Source organism: Vigna unguiculata, chromosome 4, assembly GCF_004118075.2.
Source record: "Vigna unguiculata cultivar IT97K-499-35 chromosome 4, ASM411807v1, whole genome shotgun sequence".
NCBI lineage: Eukaryota > Viridiplantae > Streptophyta > Magnoliopsida > Fabales > Fabaceae > Vigna > Vigna unguiculata.
This window is the reverse complement of record NC_040282.1, coordinates 9,635,124-9,660,849: the sequence shown is the minus strand read 5'-3', so window position 1 is coordinate 9,660,849 and position 25,726 is coordinate 9,635,124. Positions and strand designations below refer to the sequence as shown.

The window sequence follows — 25,726 nt, the reverse complement described above, 5'->3', positions numbered from 1 at the left end:
AATATGATTTTCTATACAACGTTCAGATTTTTCTTCTTTAAGAAAATATTTTAAAAGAAAACATTTTAAACATATTGTCGCAACCGGAGTCACGACGAGACGGCGAAAAAATTATTTTAAAATAACAAAAGAGTCGCCACCATAGTTTATTAAGGAAAACTATAGAAAAACCTTAAAAAGAAGGGTTAAATATGTTTTTAGGCCCTAAACTTTGACCCAAAATTGGAATTCGTCCCTGGCCGAAACTTTGATAAATTTTAGTCCCTAAACTTTAAAAGTAATATAGTCCTTTTAACCCAATTTTGTTAACTTATTTTTAGGTTTCAAACGCATTTTTCATTAAATATTGAGTCGAGAATGTGTCAAACAGCATAAACAACTCCAATATTAACATGAAACACATTCGACATGTTGAAAAAAAGTCAAATTAATTGGGTTAAAAGGACTATATTCATTTATTTTTAAAGTTTAGGGATCAAAATTTATCAAAGTTTTGACCAGGGATGAATTCCAATTTTTGACCAAAGCTCAAGGACTAAAAACATACTTAACCCTAAAAAGAAATAGTCTTCGAAACCAAGTTTGGGTTCAGGAGTTAGTTACGTGTGGGGAAGGTATTCGCACCCCATAATGTTCGTCCAAAAACGGTTCCCTTTAATTAAGTGTTTAAAATTAATGTAATTTTTAAAATATTAGTTTTCCCCCAAAAAAATCAAACAGACAAACAAATACAAATTGGTATCTCCATTCGCAATGGAAAATCAGGATTACGTAGTTCTTAAAAAACTATTTGGAAAAAGGTTTTAAAAACATTTTTAATTTTTGGGAGGTGAACCCGACAAGGAATTGTCCTCGCTCCTATATATTTCCATTCAGAATGGAAAATCAGGGATCACGTAGTTCTAAAAAAAATTATGAAAAATGATTTTGAAAGGATTTTGATTTTTTTGAAGGTGAACCCGATAAGGACTTGGCCTTGCTCCTACGTATTTCCATTCAAATGGAAAATCAGAGATCACGTAGTTCTAGATAAAATATTATTTGGAAATATGGAAAGGTTTGTAAACTCAAATTGTTTTAGAGAAGTTTTGTATGTTGTAAAAAGTAGTTATCAAGCAAGTCCAAGACCCACAAAGATAATTAAAAAGTATAAAAACTAATGATTATCAAGCGAGTACGAGGCTCGACATGATAATTAATTTTATGAACAATAATGATTATCAAGCGAGTTTGAAACTCCACATGATAATTAATGTTATGAAAATAATGGTTATCAAGCGAGTATAGGACTCGACATAATAATTAAATTTATGAAAAATAATGATTATCAAGCGAGTTTGATACTCGATATGATAATTAAAGTTATGAAAAATTATTATCAAGGAAGTCCACGATTCGACATGATAATTAAAATTATGAAACATAATTATTATCAAGCGAGTTCGGAACTCGACATGATAATTAAAGTTATGAAAAATAATGATTATCAAGCGAGTCCGAGACTCGACATGATAATTAAAGTTATGAAAAATGATTATCAAGCAAGTCCGGGACTCGACATGGTAATTTAAATTATGAAAAATAATTATTATCAAGCGAGTTCGGGACTAGACATGATAATTAAAGTTATGAAAAATCATGACAATTAAAATTATGAAAAATAATGATTATCAAGCGAGTTTGAGAGTCGACATGATAATTAAAGTTATGAAAATGATTATCAAGCAAGTCTGGAACTCAAGATGATAATTTAAATTATGAAAAATAATTATTATCAAGCGGGTCCGGGACTCGACATGATAATTAAAGTTATGAAAAATGATTATCAAGCAAGTCCGGGACCTGATAATTTAAATTTTGAAAATCATGATAATTAAAGTTATGAAAAATAATTATTATCAAGCGAGTATGGGACTCGACATGATAATTAAAATTATGAAAATTAATGATTATCAAGTCAGTCCGGGACTTGACATGATAATTAAAGTTATGAAAAATTATGATCATCAAGCGAGTCCAAGACTCGACATGATAATTAAAGTTATGAAAATTATTATTTATCAAGCGAGTCCAAAACTAGACATGATAATTAAAATTTATTTAAAAAAAAACATTTAATTATCAAGCAAGTCCGAGACTAGACATGATAATTAAAGTTTATTCATTTTAAAAAAAATATAATCATCAAGTAAGTCCAAGATTTAACATGACAATTAATAATTCTCAATATTAAAAATTTTAACGTATAAGAAGATAATGATATTTTGTGAGATATGTAAAAATAGGAAAGTATGATTGTGAATATCAAAATAGGGTGTACAAAAAGAATTTTAATTAATATTGTAGGGGAAGTGTAAGTATCAAAACAGAGGGTGCACAAAGTAAAAGAACAGGGGTACAAAGCGTAAAAACAGGGGTACAAAGCGTAAAAACAGGGGTGTACGAAGCAATCTGGTCATATGAAACTTATGACTGCAAATATCAAAAGAAAGGGTTCGAAAAGAGCAAAGCAAAACAAAAACGAAATAAAAGTCTGAGACCCAATGAGAATTTTAAAATTTTGATTATCAAGCAAAATAAATGTTATGCGATATATCTATAAAAAACAAAATCAATAATTGATAATTTTTGTAAAATATTATATATATTTTTTTCATAAAAGAATATCACCAAACAAAAAAAAAATTCTCAGTTAATGCCTAGACATATTTAATATTCAATAGCTATCTCAAAATTCTTTATTCCAATATTCATGATTAGTGTGCATCTAGTGCATTATTTTGAAACATCCAATATAAGCATCATATTATATTAGCCATTAAAATCAACACTCGCATTTCGATAAAAGAAATTAAGGAAAAAGTATAAAAGGTTTTGATTAATAAACTAACGTACCAAAAGAAGCTTCCAAATGTAGAGATTTATATATTCATATAAGGTTTATATTTCCTTGATACCTTTTATGCTAACACATGCAACTTTCATCTAATATTAATGGCAATAAAGCCCATCCCAGATTCCGCATATTACACAACCAACTATTTCTTTTAACATAACAAACCCACATTATAAGAGACAATTTCATAAAAGAAATGATAATTAGAACATGTACATACGATGTCATGACGAGTTCAAGCTTCAGTGTAAGAGAAGGAAAAAAGAGAAAAAAACAATCAATATGTTCGATGCTATGATCTTATATAAATATCACAAGTAAATATAAAAGGAGAAAGAAAAACCTGGATTTTTTTCACACCTGTTAGAAGATTTTTGCTTTTCAAAATCAAAACAATGTTTGCAAGTGTATCTCTCTTATCTTCTCAAAGCTCTATCTTTTGGTGGCTTTGCCTCTCCAAGAAGTATTTTTCAAGTGCTTTTTCTTTGTGTTTGGTATCGTGGTGTGTGATCCCTTAGTGTGAGTTGTTCTAGAATGATCGTTAATGAATGGTGATGAGTGTGAGATCCAAAAAAGATCTTTTTGACCTTGGGAAGAAGATGATAGTGGATAGAGGAGAAATCTCTCTTTTATGAAGTGGAGAAAAAAAAAATAACTCAAGGAATGAGTGTAAAAAAAAGTATGAGATCATGAGACCTTTTTTCTATTTTTTTAGCATAGTCTAAAATATTAACTGTGTGCAGAGGTTAAGAGAAATGGGGAGATAATCTAGATTGTGAGAGTGTAAGGAGGATGCAGTTGAGTAACGGTAACATATAACCACTTATTTTAAAATTTTCTTACTTTTTCTAATTTTAATTTTACTTCTTTCTTTAGTAAAAACTATATATATCTTTTTATTATTATTTTTATTATTTTTATTACTTTGTTTTATTAGCCTAACATATATTTTTTTAAACAATATTTTATAGTTTTTTACCTTTTTCTTTTTCTCATTTTTTTATAAATTCAAATATATTTTATAAAACTATTTTGATTATTTAAAAATTATTTTTCTATTTTCAATTTATTATTATTCTTTTATTATAAAACTTATTTTTAATTCTTATTCTTAATCATTATTTTTATGTTTTTTTGGGTGTTTATCTTTTAAAAATTTATTTTCACTATAAAAATATTTTTCTTATCTTTTTCTATTTCGTTTACTTTTCTATTTGAAAAATGTTTAGTTATGTTATATATATATTTAAATTAATTGTCTAGAAAATAAGAAAAATAAGGTTATTATTAAAAATAATATTTTATTTTATTTATTATTTAATCAAACAGACGAAATTGGGTATTGACACATATAATACATATATCATAATTAGATATAATAAAATATAATTAAGTTAAATAAAATAATGTTACTCATTAATAAACTATTTTTTATATAGATAAAATAATTGTTTGACATTAAAAAAAAGTAATTTCAGGATATAATTTGTTGTGAAAATTTTTAATTCAGATTTAATTATCTAAAAATATTTTAAAAACATTATAATTTATAAATTTCATTTAAGCGGAATAAAGTACTATGCAAATCTTATAAGGTAAGAATAATAAAAATAATTAAGAAGTTATTTTGTATTTCTCGATAATCGAGACCAGTGTCCATGAAATGTGAATATCGCCTTGGACAAACATTCCTTTACACTCATAGATAATTAAATTTTGATTATGAATTGTCCTAGTTCATGAAGTCACCTCTTTAGACCGTCACTGTATACGTAGTATAAAATGGCGGTTGTTGCGACGGTTTATCTTAAACCGCCATATTATACTTTGTGACGCTAAGAATTACGATATTTTTGGAAACTGTCACTCGAGTAAATAACGACGGTTCAAAATGACACAAATTATAAAAATAATTGTCGGTATTTACATGTTTTTTTGTAGTGGTCTAACTTCATTAGATTGTGTGATTTGTGTTCTGTTTTGATTGATAATTTTTGTTTCGAATTCATTTTATTTGAGTATGCGTGATTCTGGTTTGGAGTGTGTTGTTGGGGCCTTTGCCTTGTAGTTGTGGGCTGCCCATTGTTATTGTGCTTTAGGACGAATGCTATTCATGTTTTTGGTTTCAAATAAATTTGTTATGGACCGATTGAATTGCGCCAAGTTGGGAGTAGAAGTTGACGGTTACTTGCAGAAGAGTCTCTGAAGCTCAAGTAAGTCAAAGCTCTCAGAAGGTCAAATCAGTGATTAATGAATGCGTACCTTTAATTAGTGGGGTCCACGTGTATTTATAGAGCATTAATGATGTCTGATTACCTCATGGGTCGGGCCTTGACTTGGGCTCTAGCTTGGGCCATGAGTGGGCATGGGCCCTAACCCAGGCCCTTAAGACCTATTGAATGCGGGGGCTTCTATTTTCACTAAGTTTATTGGAGTTGTCGGCCTGGGCTTTAATCTTATCAGGTCTGCTGGAGTAGCCGGCCTGGACCAGCTACCTATCTGAGGTTACATGAGATGTAGGTTATTCTTCTAGAGGTATAGGTTAAAACCAGTACAAGTTAGGCTGACTCGGCCAAGGCTGAATACTTGGCTGCCTTGATATATACATTGTTTATTTATTTGATCGAGTTTGGTTAGGTACGGTACAACTATGATTCAAATACTTAATTCATAAAACTATACGTGCCTAAATATAGTGAACTGCAGTTTATAAGAATTTAAAGATATAATATATTCAATGTAATACATATTATCAATTTTAACATTCATAAAGATGTATAATTTATTGGAAAAAAAAGACTGAGATGTAAAAAAGTTATTGTGTACGAGAAGTGTTAAAAGTTTTAACCTTTAATTGCATTAATTGGATTGCTAAACATGTGATGAGTGCTAATGTTACAAAATGGTTAGTGCTTTATAATCTACGATTAAGATTCCCCTAATATAGTTTGAGTTCCCTTTCACATGATTGTACTATTGCTCACTGTCATCATTATATTCAACTTATAAACTTTATAAATAGCAAAAAACTATGTGTGATAGAAACACTTGACCACAAAACATTTGTCTTTCTAATGGTCCTTTTGTTCTTTTGTTCCTTTCTTTTTCTCAAAATTCATCAGCACCTCATTGTTCTTTTGTTCTTTTCTTTTTCTCAAAATTCATATAAACTCTAATTTTACTGTTAAAGAGATTATGTCATTAACCTATGTACCATTCCAAACAAAAACTCTCTCTCTCGTAATTGCTTTTAAAAGTCATTGTCTAAAATAACTTTTCTATCATTTATCATTTGGAAGTAACTTCTACTGTTTTAAAATTATTTATTATGTGTTTTAAGAATAATGTAGTTTAATAATTCTATGAAATTAATAAATTCAGACAAAAAGCAGACTAAATTTATATAAATATGCTCTAATAGAATATAGTATAGAAAAGTGCAGAACAAATAAAAATGCACCCTGAAGAGAGCATTGTTCTTTTTTTGGTTTATGATTCTCACCCACTAAACCCAAAAATACTTTCTATTTCATTTTCACAGAACCCTACACAAAAATTGTTTTCTATTTCTTTTTCACAAAAACCCTAAACTTAAGCATTGAAAAATACCTTATGCTCCACCGCAATATTTTTGAGAAAAGTATTATGCGCAATGAAACAAAATATGGAAGAGATAAGGAGACGGTGAAAAACAAAATTGGAGAAGAAAGACTTACTGTATTTGGATGACTGTGAGTAGGTGCGGAAATATTGTGTTGTGAATACTGCAAAGACAAAGAGTAATGTGATAAAATCAGGGTTAAAAAAATCACCAAAGGTGTGCGGGAACCTAAAAAGTTCAAAATTTAAAATAATCAAGATAACATTATAACACTTTAGGTCCCTGACTTTTTTTTTATATAATATTTTTTTGGAATTTAAAGGTATCATCTTATAAGTTGCATTTAAGACAAAAAATAAAAATAAATGTGTCAAATATTACATTCTAAAAATTACAAAATTTAAAATATGTACATTTTAAGAGATATGGTTTAAAATACCCACATTTGATAAAATGTGGCCTATACCTATAAGTAGTTAAAAAAATGTTGCTTTTAATAAAATAGGCAACGATTTTATTATATTTGTTGTTTTAAAGAGAATTAAACACATTACAAAGTTTACAATTAAAAATTGTTGCTTATATATACATATAGGTAAAAATAAGTGTGGCCTATTGTGAAAATATCTTAATTTTTGATTTAGATATTTTGAAACAATTTAAAATAAAAAATATATAAAAAATATATAAGACTACTTAAAATAAATGTGGTTTAAAATATACATAATTTAAAAAGTGTGGGCTAAAGTGTCCACGTCTTAATATTTATGCCCTTTAATTATTTACATTTTATTATATGTTGTTTAAAAGAAATAAACAACATTTTTCATATATCATTAATATATGAGGCAAATAAAACTCACATTATAGACATTAATAAAAAACTGTGACTTATTTTTACATAAAGCTATGATCTGTTAATCGTTGTCATTGTAACATTGCCTGAGCCATAAAATGGTGTAGTGATATTTTGCTTAATGGACCGGTGTATCAAAGATACCAAATCACCTTGTCAAAGTTACGAATTTTTTACCTAGACTCTCGGCATAACAAAACTTTTGAATTTGCGCCATTCAAATATTGTTTTGTTATTAGTCAACCAGAATGACATTATATCGAATTAACAACATAATCAAGATTTCCAATTTATCACAATCAAATGTTTATTTTATATTAGGACGACTGGAACCATTAATTGGGATCAACATCTAAGAGATTAGATTACATTTGAATCCGGTCTAACCAAGTATAATTAAAATTTAATATTTTAAAATTTATATTCAACTATTTAAATTTTTAAATTTAGATTATTTAAATTATAGATTAATTCGGTCGAATGTTTCAGATTATAAATTTATTCTATATTAAACTTTTTAATAAAAGAATTTTTTTTGAATAAATAAATCTTTAACTTAAAAAAATGACATATATAATTTAATAATAATTATTAAAAATATATTTATATATTTGTAAATATCAAAATTTAAATTTGAACTGAATTGAGATTTTATAAAATTTCAGTCCACTGTCAGAATCGGATCAAATTTTTACTCAATTTTATTTAATTTAACAAACATTCTCAAGGTTATTGAATACAACCCTGTACTCAATTTTACATATTTTACTTGATGTTTTCAGGTTTACTCGAATACGATTGGCATTTCAATTAAACTTTAAAAATATTTTAAATTTTTTATCAAGACCGGTACAGAAATTTCCAATTCAACCTTCAACCTGTTCAGCTTAAAAGCCTGTGAAATACAACCACAAGGATTCTATTTAATATAATATCTAAGTAATATTAATTGTTGTAATATCAATAAGGTGTTTTATGCATTTGTCCTCTCTTTTACCCATTCTCTTTCTATCAACACACTTAATAGGTAATATTTTTTTATTTGTAATGCCAGCTTCATATTAAAAATTATTAGTTACAAATAAATGAATTAATTATACAACGTAAATACTGCAAGCTAGTTCAGTAACTTAAAAAATAATGAAAGAAAAATTAAAGTAAGTGGTTATCCACAATGATTTTGAGGTAGATAGTTTGAATAAAAGTAACTACATGGTGTTTTAACCTTTGACTAAAAATAATTTTCAATCACTTAAACGATTCTCATTTAATTTTCTGAAATAAAATAGAAAGTAGATTAAATATGCTGCATTAGCAACAAAAAAATACATCAAAATTTTAATTATGATAATAATTACTTCATTTACAATTTTCGGAGACAATATCGCAGACTTCACCAGATTGCACGTCATGTTTGCATTCTATTGTCTTTGAATGATTGCACCATGAAGAAAACGAGGAGTATGCTAAATTACTTTTAAGAAAACTTTGGAATTTTCGAAAATATTCATATAAAATATTTAGTGTTTATACGATAAAATATCCAATCTCTTTAATTAGTATAATATGCATAGTATGATATATTATCATAATTTTGTAAGTATGAATTATAATTATTAAATATTGTCATTATGTTTATGTTATTATCTGATAAAATAATATAATAAATATGGAAGCATGTTCCATCCAGTAATAATTAGTGAAATAGATATATGAAATAGTTTTTAATGCTGTAAGATAACATACTCTAAAGAAGGGAAGCCCAAATAACATATATATGCAACACAGTAGAAGTGAAGTCTTTATTTATGAGTCACGTATAACACAACATAAAGAGGGTAGCCTATTGATCTCAGCATACCCAGTCCAAACAGAAAATAAACTATAACATATAGTTTTTAATTTTTTAATTATTCATTAATTATATTATATGATATTATATAATATTACATAAACATTACAGGAGAAGTACAGGTTCCTTGTGAAGCACAATTGATGTACTGGGGGATAGGGTCTGTGTTCAAACATATCCTTATTTCAAATATAAGTCCTCTTCTTCCACTTCCACTTCCACTTTTTCCACTTTGTCTACTTTTTCTACTTTTTCTACAGTGTAGTTCTGGCTCAACACCTATAGCTGAGTTGCGTATGGCTGAGATGATATCATTTATATGATATGGCTTACGACGTGATATACCCGCATTTATAAGTATTGCTTGAAGATCATTCCTTGCATAGATATCTAATGTCAACCTGAAGAAATCAAACTGCTGCATATTCGAGCACGTTCCATGCTTCTCCCACTCATGCTCCCAAAACTTAGTATAATTCGTAGAATAATAATTTGGCCAAACTTGTTGAAGTCGAGGTCCTATATTTTGTATCTAATAAAATAAAAAATAAAAAATATCACTTTCCAACATTAAAATGTTATTACAATTAAGAAATAGATACCTTACTCTTAGATCTAATAAAACAAAAAAATAACTTTTTCGAATATTAAAATATTATTATAATTAAGAAATGAAAATCTTACCACAGAAAGATTTAATCCGTCTACTCTGCAATTGAATGGTTGTGGAAAAGCGTTGGTCGATGGCCATAGACCATGCACAGTGAATTTCGTCGATAATGCTATTGTTGATGACGTACACAACCTATTACCATGGCAAAGACCTCGGGGATAAATTTGTGCAATTGTGAAGTAATCGAATCCATTAATGGAACCATGAAATAATAAAAAGATGATAAAAGTAAATATAATGTAATTCATTATAAATGTATGTAATAAAATAATGAAAAATCATGAAGTCTAATGATCCAATTTATAGGACTTCTTCTCATTATAAAAGTTAGTTAAACAAAGGTTCTATTAAATTTTCTAATTAATTGTAAAATCAAATTTTTATTTAAAATATGGTACTGTTTTATACCTAATTAATGAGTAATTTTATTAATTAATATATCCAAACAATGCATGTGACACTCTATATCTATATAATTGTCTTTTTGCTCTCTCTATATATACCTCTAAATAAATAAAATTATAATATAAACATAATAGTTAAGCATAATAGTTTAATTTATTAAATATTATCTAAATTTTAACTAATACATTACACAAAATAACAAAACTGTAAGTTTTGGCTAGATTTTATCGAATTACATACTTATTCTTCAAATTGAGAAAAAAAAACAGTCATATATTATCATTTTTATTTTAAGATAAATAATTTTAATTCTCTGTCTCTCTCTATATATATTCTAAACATAACATATGAATGACAATAAAGATAGTAATTATAATTTAAACATAGCACATTCATATAAAGAATGAGACACACATGCTGTGTCCTTTATCAACAAACATATACAGATGGAAAACAATCCTAATGAAAACTTTTGAAATATAACATTATATATATATAAATCAAGTCTCTTATATATTTGAAATTTTTTTAAAGTTAAGAAATTATTATTTGACGCACATAATGAAATTATTATGTATGCTATACTTTATTTATGTTTAACACCTGGTATTTAATATTTATCGAAATTAATAATAGATACATATTACTGTATTTAACACTTCAAGAACATCACTGTGAAATATGAAGTGTTTCTGCTTTATTTCTATTCATGTAATACTTCATATTTCATATTGACAAAAGTATACGAAGAAAAATATTTTGTATTAGCTTGTTCGGACATTCTATTTATTATCACATGCGAAAACACAAGTGTTTCTGATATATATATATATATATATATATATATATATATATATATATATATATATATATATATATATATATATATATATATATATATATATATATTATATATATATATATATATATATATATCCTGATAACGTGTGTTTGTATTTTTTTTTAAATATTTATTATAAATAAAATTTAATATTTATTTGTATGTATAAATTTTTGAAAAAAAATAATATATTAATTAATTCTCTTAAAAAGGTATAATATATTTTTCAATGAATTTTGTTAATTCTACATAAAAACACATCATAATGTTTTTTTCAATTTTAAAGAACTAAAATAAAAAGTAATACAAAGTTTGTATGACATAGTAATAGTATAAGTAAAAAGCGAAATAAATAACCTGATAGGTGTGATAGTAAAATGTTTCCTATTTAAAGAATTTTATTTGATTTTTATTTATTATTATGATGACAAATATCAATTTTTACTAATATTGAAATTGTATCATATTCTAAATTTTTGGGCAGTATTTTAGATTTTCTCAATATAAATGTTTTTCATTTATAAAATTGTACGGTAATTTGACCATACGAAGATAAATTAAGTTTAAAAGTTTTAATAAACAAATTATAGTACTATTCTACTACTACTATTATTATTATTATTATTATTATTAGGGTACGCACAGGTGCGATAGCGCATGTGTGTACGCATTTTTTAAATATGAATGATAGTATGTTAGTAGGTAATAGTGTAATATTATTAAATATATAAAATAAATTTATAATTATTTAAAATAAAGTGAAACGAATAGAGAAATTTAAAAATAAATGATACTCTAGTGCATGGCCCTCACTCATCAACCCGACCCCTTCGCCAACAACGTCTACCTGCACCCACCTGCCTCCATGTATGAGTTGAAGTTGCGTGCCGCCGATTACGTCTGTATGGAGGAAATGCAAACCCTCCATACAAAATTTTTCAATGATTACGCACCCTCTACTGCCAACCCCACTCCACAACCTCCCCGTCCTGATCCGAGACCTCGAGAACCCCAACAACCCCGCTTCACCAGATACGCCCCTTTAAATGTTCCTAGATCCCGCCTCCTTGATGAGGCCTTACAGGCCAACCTCATCCCACCATCCCGTAAGACGACCATTCCCCCCAATGCGGACATGGTAACCCAGCGCGGTATAGAGGCTAATCCTGAAAACTGCAATGCGATCATTGAAATGTGAAGCCCCACCAGTGTCAAAGAAGTACAACGCCTCATAGGCCGCCTCACCACCATTTCCCACCTCCTTCCCAAACTAGCCGAACAAACCCAACCCATCATACAGCTGCTCAAAAAATCTGCCAAGTTCACGTGGAATGATGATTGTGAACAAATATTCCAAAAGCTAAAAACCACCCTCACCTCACCACCCATCCTTCATAAACCGGACACTCATCAACCCTTATTGGTCTATATCACCACCATAGATCACATCGTCGGCGCCGCGCTGGTTCAAGATGTCGGTGGCACCCAACATCCTGTTTACTTCGTCAGTAATACCCTACAAGACCCCGAAAGCAGATACCAGATTGTGGAAAAGTTGGCCCTATCCCTGGTACACGCAGCCTATCGCCTACGCCCATACTTCCAAAATCATAACATCATCGTCAAAACTGACTACCCAATTCAGAAGATATTGCAGAAACCAGACCTTGCGGGACGGATGTCGTCTTCAGCCGTTGAGTTATCCGAATTCAACACCTGCTACAAACCTCACGACCCCATCAAAGCTCAATGCATTCTAGACTTTGTCAACGATCTCCAACAAACTCCTGAAGAGGACCAATGGACACTTTATTTTGATGGTTCATCCAACCCAAAGGGACAAGGTGTTGGCATCGTACTAGAAGGCCCCAACGACATCCTCATCGAAAAATCCCTTCACTTCGCCTTCAAGACATCTAACAACCAAGTCGAGTACGAAGCCATCCTCGCCGGCTTATCCCTGGCCCGCGAGGTTGGTGTCAATGACGAGTTGGTGTCAATGACGAGTTCTAGATCAACATGCAAAACCGATTCCAAGCTTACTGTAGGCCATTTAAATGACGAGTTCCAGATCAAAGACCCTACCCTCCTAGAATATTACCATCTGGTCCAGAAAGTCGTCCAGTCCGCCTCCAAACAAGTCCGCATCCAACACATTCCCAAATTCAAAAATGTCAGAGTCGACATATTATCCAAACTAGCCAGCACCAAGTTAAAAAGCCGCCACCGATCACTATTGCAGTAAACATTGTCCGCCCCTTCCATCACAAATACTTGCCATAACCTAACCCAACACCTAGCCGACAATTGGACAACTCCTTACATCCAGTACCTCCAAACCGGTAACCCCTACCTAACGCTGACAGAACTTGGATAACTAAAGCCGCCAGGTACACGATGATAGGTGATGACCTGTACAAACACGGATACGGCTAATCACTTCTCAAATGTGTCACGGCAGAACAAGCTTAGTACATAATTAAGGAATTACATGAGGGCATATGCGGCTATCATTCCTGCGCACGCACCATGACTATCCGAATCCTTCGCGCCGGTTACTTCTGGCCAACCATGGAGGCAGACTGCCAAGACTTCGTAAAAAAATGCATACCATGCCAGAAGCATGGCAACCTTATCCACCAGAAACAAGAGCAGTTTCACTCTATACTATCCCTATGGCCCTTCGCAAAGTGGGGAATGGACATCCTCGGTCCTTTCTCCCCCGGCAAAGGTCAAGTAAAGTTCTTAATAGTAGCCGTTGACTACTTCACCAAGTGGATAGAGGCCAAACCCTTAGCCACCATTACAGCCCAGCAAGTCCAACAATTCGTTTGGAAGGACATTATATGCCGGTATGGCGTCCCACATACAATCATCACCGACAATGGCCGACATTTATAGACAAAGAACTCGCTAAATTCTATACCAGTCTAGGCATCAAACATGTAACCAACTCTGTTGAACACCCACAGACCAATGGACAGGCCGAGGCGGCAAATAAGGTTATACTAGTGGAACTACGTAAGCGATTGGACAACGCCAAGGGCCGATGGCTAGAAGAACTAGTGGAATTGCTATGGGCCTACAAGTGTACCCCACAATCAGCAACAAATGAATCTCCATTCAGCCTAGTATACGGTGCAAACGCTATGATACTCGTTGAAATTGGTGAACCATCTCTGCGCCGAGAACTATACTACTCAGCCCAAAATCATCAAAACATGACCACCCACCTTGACCTCCTGCCCGAATTAAGGGAAAAAGCCCAAATACGCAACTTAGCTGCCAGCGAGCGACCAGAAAGTATAATGAAAACCTATGCCCGAGGTCATTCGCAAAAGGAGACTTAGTTTGGAGAATGGCCAACAGTGCAAGAAAGAAGGATGGCAAGTTCTCCGCCAATTGGGACAACCCATACCGAATACGTGAAGATGCTGAAGGAGGAGCGTATAGGCTTGAGTAGTTGTCAGGGGAAGAAATACCCAATACATGGAATGTGTCCCATCTCAAGTTTTACTTTAGTTAAAAACATGCTTTGTACCGAATACTTGTAACCCTGGGTGTACTATTTTCCCTCACCTGGTCTTTTTTCCCTAAGGAGGGTTTTGGCCAGCGAGGTTTAACGAGGCAACCCAAATTTCATGAATAAACAAAGGGTTCTTAACCTCATGACTACTCCTTACCTTGCTTCTAACACGCTTTTAGTTCCCCACTCTTACCACAAGTAAGCCACCTAGCTCGAACACCCTTAACTAAATGTTAATTCGTTTTAGTTCCCCACTCTTACCACAAGTAAGCGGCCTGGGTCGAACACCCTTAACTTAATGTTAATTCGTTTTAGTTCCCCACCCTTACCACAAGTAAGTGGCATGGGTCGAACACCCTTAACTTAATGTTATTTCATTTTAGTTCCCCACCCTTACCACAAGTAAGCGGCTTGGGTCGAACACCCTTAACTTAATGTTAATTCATTTTAGTTCCCCACACTTACCACAAGTAAGCGGCCTAGGTCAAACACCCTTAACTTAATGTTAATTCGTTTTAGTTCCCCACCCTTACCACAAGTAAGCGACCTGGGTCGAACACCCTTAACTTAATGTTAATTCGTTTTAGTTCCCCACCATTACCACAAGTAAGCGGCCTAGGTCGAACACCCTTAACTTAATGTTAATTCATTTAAGTTCCCCACCTTTACCACAAGTAAACGGCCTGGGTCGAATACCCTCAATGAAAAATCGCATTCGCAAAACATCACATACATCAAACACCCACTCAGTATTATACCATACCATTAACGCACCACTATCACACAGGTTATCGGCATCAAACAAACAACATAGCATACACAAAGCATTCATCATATTAAAAGCAAAGTAAAATAGTGTACGAATTATTACAAACATAGAATTCATTGTCAGTTTAACATCATAAACAATAAATGTCCTATGCCGCCTTGTTGTCATCACCCTCCACGGTATCTCCTGCATTCCCGTCCTCATCCGCTGCTCCTTTCTCTGCCTCCTCCTTGGGGCTGCTCTCGACCTCATTAATAAGGTTGTCGTCCACCACATCCTTGTTTACATCAAATCTTGGATCGGCTGCATCAATATCTTGGCAGAAGAAGGCCGCCTGCCTCACCCCTTTCTGGAACCCGTTGATGTGCTCTTGAAAAAAACAACCTTTCAAATCTTCGAGCTCCACCTCCACACCTTCATACTTTTCCTTTAATTCATCATAATCCGCCTCAAGGTCCACTATCCTCTCGTTAAGTTTAGTCTCTGAATCCAGACAGCGAACCTTCCAGGTTCCCAACCTCTTCTTTTCTTCCTCCCACCCTTCCCTCTCCTTTTTCCACGCAGCCCTTTCCTCCACGAACTTGTCAACTTTTTCCTGCAAATCCTCCAGCTTTTCTCGGTTCCCCTCCTTCACCTCTCTGCGATACAACGAACCAACCTGGCGACTCAAAATTAGCGCCTTGCTCGCAAACTCCACCATCGTCCTCACCAGGTGGTCTAGCTCCATGCTGTCGATGAATTAATCACTATCTTTGGCAAGTTAATCGCGATGTCTTTCCTAACGGCCGTCTTCGGCAACTCTATCAGACCGACTTCTGGTCCTTTAGCACCACTAAATGACCCTTGCCCAAGCAAGGCCGCCCTCACTTTTTTCACATCCTTGTCCTTACCAGGCCTAGCCGGTAACTCGACCTTCCTCTTGGTGCCGCCATGAACGTGCACCTCAACCAACGACTCTTGTAAATTTGGGACCTCAGTATTCCCAGCTGCTTTCGCCTTCACGGCCTTCTCCTTCCTCAATGCTTGAAAATGCGTCAAGTTCTTCTTTCCAGCTTGAGCCATGTGTCTAGCACAAATACACCAAGTTCCGGTTAGTTTAACTTAGAAACATCAAGACAATTTAAGTCATAAACAAATACCTTAAATATCAATAATCGGGTGAACCGAATTATAAACCCTAACTAAGCCCTTAGTGGGCAGTTTATCAGTAAACTTCATCAGCACCTCCACCACCTCCCTATCCGCCGCTGACAACTCATCGGTACTTATATCCTTATACCGAGAAGTGCTACCCGTCCAACTAAAAGGGAATTTTGTACTCCCATCTGCATTAAGAAAATGCGACTTGCCCCCGACCTTCACCACAACCTTGAAATAGCCATCCTTGAAGTGCTTGAATGATTGTGAAAACGCGTCCAGTCTGCTAATGCTCGACCTACTCATCAAGGATAACCAGGTAGTCGGTTGTCGGGGTCTCGTGTCATAAAAATATAGAAACGCATGAGGAGAAGGCCGTAGATACAGTGACTGGCACAAAACACGAAAGGCCTGCAAGTAGGCCCAACTATTCGGATGTAGTTGAGTAGGAGCCACGTTGAGCTAACGAAGTACCCCCCATGGTAAAGTCATCTAGCGGCAACCTCACATGTAACTGAGAAAAATGGCACATATACATGTAAAAGAATTTTTCGGCAGCTCCTTCTTAGCCATGACAGACGCGCTCAATAACGCTCACCCGTTCCAGCGACACGATACCACGGTCCACGCCCTTCACGATAACGGGGGTACAGTTCGACCACGAATTTAGCCGATGAGACCACCGAAACAATGACGACTGGTTACGAACATCAGCCGCTACCTAGTCATAACCGGCCTTAGCCGGCCAATTTCTCTCTACTATTTCTTTGGGAGGATCTTCCCTCACCTCGGTCACTGTCTCCATCAGGATCCTCCCCACCACAGCTACCGAACTAGTACTCTCCTCCTCAAAATGCCTACCTACACTCCTCCCAGACTGCACACTCCCACTACTTGAAGAAGACAATGACACAGTATCACTACTACTAGACATACCTTTTTTCTGAAAGATGTCGGCAGAAACAAGGAACTAGTCGGACAGATCTAACGCACGCAAGTCTCTGATTATGAAATCCTCACAAATGAGCTAACAAACGCAAATCCTTCGCGAAATCTGCATTTATAAGCATGAATTCCAAACGACAAAACTTCTTCCCACCAAAAGTCACAACCCATACCAATCGACACAAGGCACACCAAACGTCATGAGTATTAGGAACGACGACGCAAAAACCCTTTTTGATTAGACCTCTGACACCCCTTTACCTGCTACAAACCTTTTCCTCTCTTTAGCTTTAACACTGTTCATCACATTTAAGGTTGAGGGACTGGTGTACCACACCTAGTCGGCCTAGCCGAAAAACAACAAACACTTCTCATCCTTTACCGACATAACTATATCGACAAAGGCTGGGGGACTGGTGTACCACACCTAGTCGGCCTAAGCCGAATAATAACAATTACCATATACATGCTAAGGTACCCAGACTAAACCACTAAGAAGTGACATTGATAAAAACAAACAAAAACAACAATAGCGGCCTAGGCCGTTAAAGGGTAACTGGCCTAAGCCGATAACTCAACGAAAATAACCAAGGACTTGGCAAAAACAGAACGTTTCAATAAGATTCACCAGGCCCACACAATAATCGAACTAAGGGCCTGGGCTAGGGCCTAGGCCCACCTACAGCCCAAATAAGGGCCCAACCCATGATGTGGCTAGACATAATTAATAATCTATAAATATGCATGGACCCCACGAATTAAAGGTACGCATTCATTACTTCCTAATCACCAAATTTGACTTTTTGAGAGATTTCGCTGACTTGAGCTTCGGAGTCCCTTCTGCAGGTAACCCCTCTCGGGTCCAAACCGACCACTCTGAGATACCCATAAGTGATAAATATCAACCGGGAAGAAGCCTACTGAGGAGATGGCGGACCAGGGTAAGGTAATACTTGTGTCTGACATATCTTGTTTGTTCTCTGCAGGAACAATTATTATTATTGATATTCTTATTATTAGTGGTTATTCTTATTATTGTTATTATTATTGTTGTTATTATTATTATTCTTATTATTGTTGTTGTTATGGTTATTATTATTGTTTATTCTTATTGTTGTTACTATTATTGTTATTATTGTTGTTATTATTATTATTATTATTATTATTATTATTATTGTTGTTGTTGTTGTTATTGTTATTGTTGTTGTTTATTCTTCTTCTTATTATTATTATTGTTGTTGTTGTTATTTTTGATATTCTTATTATTTGTTATGAATTAATGATTGTCCATTGATTTCATAACCTACTCATATGATTGATGTTCATATGATTCATTATTTTTTATGTAAATATTTGTATTAATTAGTTTATTTGTTTCCTTTATGGATTACATCTTGTATCTATAAATAGGACTCTTCCTATCAATAATAATATACAAATGAGTTGCTCCTATTTTCTCATTCTCTATTCTTCCTCTTCTTCTCTCTCTTATTAGCTTTATTTCATAACACATTATTAGCACGATGCTCCAACCAACTGAGGACTAGTGGAAACTTTTTCTCTCTAACGACAGTGTTCTACGTGTCTCAATCCATGCTCTTTCTAATTCTTTGTCAATTTATAATTTTACCTTATATTCTTCCTCTTATGATAAGAATTGTTTGACTTTATCAATTTTTATCTTCGTCTTATTATTTTTATTTTTATTATGATGGTGATTATTATTATTATTATTATTATTATTATTTTATGTGATAGTTCTAAACACGCGAAACATTGCAAAATTTGGATTTGTGACCCTTGATATTACAAGGAAAATTTCCTTATATTGGATTTTAAATGTTGAAATACATTTAGATGCAATGGATATTGGGATACTAATAAATAAAGAAATAAAATATCTAAGCAACTAATTTGCTCATGCGACCAAAATATTGTGAAAAGAGATTTCACAAATATTATGAATTTATTTCATGCCTATGTATGGTTGGACAAAGTAATAAAGCTTTTGATGAAAAATCATGAGATCCCCTAATCTGCTCCATTCCTAGAAGTGAATGCAACAATAAATATTATGAATTTTTTTCATGTCTTTGTATGATTGAACAAAGCAATGAGCTTTTGATAGAAAATCATGAAACTTGTCTAATTGGTTCTGCTCCATTCCCAGAAGTGAATGCAACAACATTTGATTTATATTTTCATGATCGTGATCGTGATATTGATTATGAACATGGTTATAAAGGAATTTTCAAAGACACATTTTGTCACCAGAAGTGGCACAATAATGTGAAAAAGAGAAAAGGAAAATGTGAAAATATTAACAAAAAATATGAAAGTATATATTATCATTACGATGGTAAAGACCATTTGAGTTGTAATTATTGTACACCAAAGCATCATACAAATAAGGAGAAGAACATAGAAACACATTTTGCTTATGAAGATGGTGATTCTGATTATGGCCATATGGATGTTACTCATCTTGATATTATCATTTTCTGTGTTAAATCAAATGGAAGCATTGATCACCTCATTGGTTATAAGAGTGTTAAAAAAATTATATTGATATTTACGTTTATATGAAGAACGAATGTTGGCACTAGTACCAAATGTTGTGTCTTATTGATAGTGCAACAACTTATACAATTCTCAAGAGTAATAAATTTTTCTCTTGTTTGATAGTGCGAGACATCAATGTTAGTATTATTTATATATAGTACTACAAATATATTTGAAGGCTTTAGAAGAGCTATTATACTTCTACCAAGAAGTTGAATAGAAACTTATCAAGTTTCAAGGATATTTGTCTAAATGGAATATTGAGACAAACAATGAAAAAGATATGAAATATCTTTATATCTCTACGATTGATTAAAAAAAATGTATATTGGAGAAATTACTAACATTCTCTTATGGTTTGTACTACATGTATATTAGGACAATTAAAATGCATGTCATCCTGGAATTAGGTTGAAAATGAATTTCTTGTTTAGTATGATCAATTAGGTCATCCTGGATCTATTATGATGTGAAAAAAAAAGGTTGAAAAACTCATGTTGACACCCACTTAAGAGTCAAAAAACTTCTTCAGACCAATGAGTTCTCATGTACTATACGTTCATAGAAGTTGATAATTAGACCATCACCAGAAAAATTAGAAATGAGTCAATCTCATTTTCATAACGAATATAGGATGATATTTGTGGTCCAATATATCCACCATGTGAAACATTTATATATTTCATGGTTTTAATTGATGCATCAACTAGATGGTCACATTTGTTTATTATCAACTCGCAATCAAGTAATTGCAAAGTTATTAGTATAGTTAAGAGCTCACTTTCTAGATTATCCGATTTAGAAAATCTGTTTTGATAATATTGGTGAAATTACATCTCATGCTTTTCATGAGTATCGTATATCAATTGGAATTGAAGTTAAGCATCCAATAGCACATGTTGATACTCAAAATAGACTTGCGAAATCATTACTAAAACATCTAAAATTAATTGCAAGACCATTACTTACGAGAGCTAATCTTCTGATGGCTACTTGGAAATATGCAATTTCGCATGTTGCATTATTGATTTGCATCAAGCCAATAAGGTATCACAAATACTTTATTATGCAGTTGGTTTTTGGTTAGTGACCTAATATTCTCATGTAAGAATTTTTTAGTGTGGTGTATATGTTTTAATTTCCCCACCAAAAAGGACTATGATGGGTCCTTAGAGATGATTGATAATATATGTTGGATATGATCATCCCTCAATAATAAAATATCTTGAATTACCAACAAAAGACTTATTTAAAGTTTGACTTATTTACAGTTCGACTTTTCGACTGTCACTTTGATGAATAAGTTTTTCTAACATTAGGGGGAGAAAGAAAACAATTTGAAAAGAATATTGGTTGGAATGAATTATCATTATCTTTATCTTGATCCTCGTACAAAAGAATGTGAACTAGAAGTTCAAAGGATAATTCATTTACAAAATTAGTCAATCAATTACCGAATATTCTTATTGACAGAAAGGGTAATCAAATTATATATACCAACTGCTAATGCTCTAAGTATATTTGATATTATTTCATAACACGTCTGAAGCATGGTAGGCTTGTTAATTCCAAAGACAGGCTTAAAGCGTGGTAGGCCTATTGGTTCCAAAGATAAAAACTCTTGAATGAGAAAATGAGCGTAAATGCAAGATGACCTACTCGAAAAGGTGAAAATCCCAAAAGATTCATTTAACATAATTAATTATTCGGTTCTAGAAGAACCTTAGGTACTTGAAATTGTTCAAAATGATGAGATCTCAATAAATTATGTCATGAATAATATAATATGAAACCAAAATGAAGTAAACATTGACGAAACGTTTACTTATAATATAGCGATGAATGCTATGAATGACAATGATGATCAATAAGTAATGATCATTGAAGATTGTCGGCAAAGAAAAGATTGGCCAAAATGAAAATATGCAAAGAAGCATAATTATATTTCCTTGCTAAACGAAAGGTTTTTGGACATATAGTTCGCACACCTGAAGTTGTGAAACCCGTTGGGTACATATGAATTTTTGCGCAAAATCAAATTAAGAATGATGAAATTGTTAGATACAAAGCACAATTAGTTGCTCAAGGTTGTTCACAAAACCTTGTATTGATTTGTGAAAAAACATATTCACTAGTATTGGATGCAACAACATTGCAATATTTGATTATTCTAGTTACAACCCAAACTTTGCATTTACATCTAATGGATGATGTTACAACCTATTTGTACGATTCTTTTGAGAATCATATTTATATGAAAATCCCTGAAGGATTTTATTTGTCCAACAAAACAAATTCTAAAGAGGGTTATTCAATAAAATTGAACATACTCTTTTATTGCTTAAAGCAATCAGGACGTGTGTGACATAAACCGTCTGATTGAGTACTGAAGGATATAGAAATGATTCTATGTGTTCTTGTATTTATATGAAAAGATCCAAAAATGAATTTTCCATAATTATTGTTTATATAAATAACATAAACATCGTTGGAACTCCTAATGAGTTCACAAAGGCAATTGATTGCTTAAAGAAAGAATTTGAGATAAAGGATCTTGAAAAGGCAATTTTTTTTTTGAGATTACAAATTGAGTATTTAAACAAAGGTGTTTTTTATACTTCAAGAACCTTATATAATTAAGGTGCGTAAAATGTTTTAAATGGACAAGTCACATCCATTATGCACTCTAATAGTTGTGAGGTCGTTAGATGTTGATAAATGCTCTTCTTAGACCTCAAGAAAATGATGAAGATCTTCTTAATGGTTTGGAGTAAAACATATGTTTCGTTACCTTAAGGGTACTACGAATATGAGCTTATTTCATCCAAATGATTCAGAATCAGACATAATGGGTTATGTTTATGCATGTTATTTTACATATTCTCACAATGACATAATGGTTGATCACAAACAAGATGTTGTTCATATAAGGTAGCACAATGGTTTCGTGATGTATATGAAACAAACCATAGTAGCAACATCGTCTAATCATACAAAATTATGAGGAAAGTTGTGAATATGTTTGGTTAAGGTCTATAATTCAACATGTGCAAGAAACTTGTGGCTATCCCCGACAAAGATGGAATCAACAACCATATATGAAGACAATAATGTATTGTTCAATTGAAAGGATGATATAAATATCTAAAAATTCATTCATGTGAAAATCTGGCAAGTCTATTTATAAAGTCTTTGTGAAGAGAAACTTTTGAGCAAATGATTCACAAGTTCGGACTTCGTCACCTTAACGATGTAAGCTTACATGAGGAGGAGAAATAAAATATGTGATGAACAATATTGTATTAAAGAATACATAATGTTGTACTCTTTTTGCTTCACTAAGTTTTTATCCCAAAGGTTTTTTCTTAATAAGGTTTTAACGAGGCACATTCTCTTATCAATGGACACTGAAGGGGGAGTGTTATGAATTAATGATTGTCCATTGATTTGATAAATCTACTCATATGATTGATGCTCATATGATTCATTATTTTTTATGTAAATATTTGCATTAATTAGTTTATTAGTTTCCTTTATGGATTACATGTTGTATCTATAAATAGGACTCTTTCTATCAATGATAATACACAGATGTGTTGCTCTCTATTTTCTCATTCTCTATTCTTCCTCTCCTTCTCTCTCTTATTAGCTTTATTTCATAACACATTATCAATACGATGCTCCAACCAACTAAGGACTAGTGGAAGCCTTTTCTCTCTAACGATAGTGCTCTTCATGTCTGAATCCAAGCTCTTTCTAATCCTTTCCCAATTTATAATTTTACCTTATATTCTTCCCCTTGTGATAAAAATTGTTTGACTTTATCAATTTTTATCTTCGTCTTATTATTATTATTTTTATTATCACGGTGATAATTATTGTAATTGTTGTTATTGTTGTTATTATTATTGTTATAGTTATTGTTGTTATTATTATTGTTATTGTTATTATTATTGTTATTAGTATGGTTATTGTTATTGTTATTAGTGTTGTTATTGTTATTATTGTTAGTATTGTTATTGTTATTACTGTTATTATTATTGTTGTTATTATGATTGTTATTATTATTTATTTTTCTTATTATTAATATTATTGTTATTCTTGTCATTATTATTATTATTGTTATTATATTATTATTGATTATTCTTATTATTGTTATTGTTATTATTATTATTGTTTATTCTTATCATTATTGTTTACTATTTTTATTATTATTATTATTATTATTATTATTATTATTATTGTTATTGTTATTGTTATTGTTGTTATTGTTATTGTTATTGTTGTTGTTAGCATAGTTATTAGTATTGTTATTGTTATAATTATTGTTATTATTATTTTTTATTTTTATTGTTATTTATATTATTATTATTATCATCGTTATTATTGTTGTTTATTCTTATTATTATTATTATCGTTTATTTTTATTATTATTATTATTATTATATATAATTATTCTTGTTGTTATTCTTGTTATTATTATTGTTATTATTATTATTATTGTTATTATTCTTTATTCTTATTATTATTATTATTATTATTAATATAGTTATTCTTGTTATTATTGCTATCATTTTTGTTGTTATTATTGTTGTTGTTATTATCGTTGTTATTATTATTATTGTTGTAGTTATTATTGTTATTATTATTATTCACTACAAAATAATTGTTTTTTATTAGCAGTTTAATTCTGTTGGTTATGTTGCACCGCTAAAAAATGATGAGTTCTGTTATGTTACCTACTACAAAATTGTTTACATTATTTTAATATTTTAAGTTTTTTATACTTAATGACCCAAGAGTAGATTACTTGTATTCATTTTATTTTCAATTGGAATAATTCATTCCACATTTTTGTTTATGCATGTTCTTTCGCTTTCACCTTTCGCTCAAATTTAGGGTTTAGGGGAGATTTTTGAAATCGTGTGCATCGATCTTGCTTCTTCGCTAGGTGTTTTCGTTTTGTTTTTTTATTTTTTTTCCTTTCGTTCGAATTGATGACTTGACTAAAATTTTCGAAAACGTATGCAAAAAATGGAGAAGAACCACTTCAGATCGATTTCAGAGCGTTCTGTGTGGGGTGCTCACGAGGATGATTTCACCATCTCTTACGACACCATTGGACGTGGTGAAGATGCGGTTGATGATGTAGGTGTGCGACGAGGGGGTGAGTAAGGTTGCGGTGGTTATGTACGATGGCGTTTCATTGATGGTGATGAAAATTTTGGAGGAAGGGTGGGTGAGGCTGACACATGGCATGAGACCTAGGGTCCTTCACAACACGTCCCGAGTTAGGTTACTTGCTTTTCAGACGACGAGGCTTAGGATTTTGTGGGAGTATCTTAGGAGAGGAAGGAGTTAAGTGAAAGGGAAACTCAAGTTTCTGTTTCCACTACGTGAGTTACTCACAATCATAATGTACTTAAGAATTTATCTTATGCAATTTATTTCAATTCTTATTAACTTATAGTGTGTGTTTGAATTTTTTGTTCAATTGTGATAAAATATTTTTAATAAGTCTGGGTCACACTATTTGTCAGAACTAAATCCCTTACACTATTTGTCAGAACTAAATCCTTAATTTAGTTTTGCTACTCTGATTCCATCAATTTTGTATGCTGCTATAATCTCCTCAATATATATTATGATTATTCCTTCATGGA

At 31.9% G+C, this 25,726-nt stretch overlaps 1 protein-coding gene across 1 annotated transcript; it reads right to left on the bottom strand.

The window, feature by feature from the left end:
* Positions 1 to 9,120: 9,120 nt before the first annotated feature.
* LOC114182723 (ribonuclease Phyb-like) lies at positions 9,121 to 10,127 on the bottom strand. Its single transcript, XM_028069654.1, has 2 exons — positions 9,890 to 10,127; positions 9,121 to 9,737 (listed from the first exon to the last, which is right to left on the bottom strand). The coding sequence occupies exons 1-2, from the start codon at positions 10,124 to 10,126 to the stop codon at positions 9,300 to 9,302; spliced, it is 675 nt and encodes a 224-aa protein (XP_027925455.1). The 5' UTR covers position 10,127; the 3' UTR covers positions 9,121 to 9,299.
* Positions 10,128 to 25,726: the final 15,599 nt, after the last annotated feature.

What these genes read in the sequence shown, in the direction of transcription:
- LOC114182723 (XM_028069654.1), bottom strand. Translation starts at nt 10,126, where the DNA reads ATGAATTACATTATATTTACTTTTATCATCTTTTTATTATTTCATGGT. An exon ending in ACGGATTAAATCTTTCTGTG is followed by an intron (nt 9,738 to 9,889) that starts GTAAGATTTTCA and finishes TTATTTTATTAG; the next exon opens with ATACAAAATATAGGACCTCG.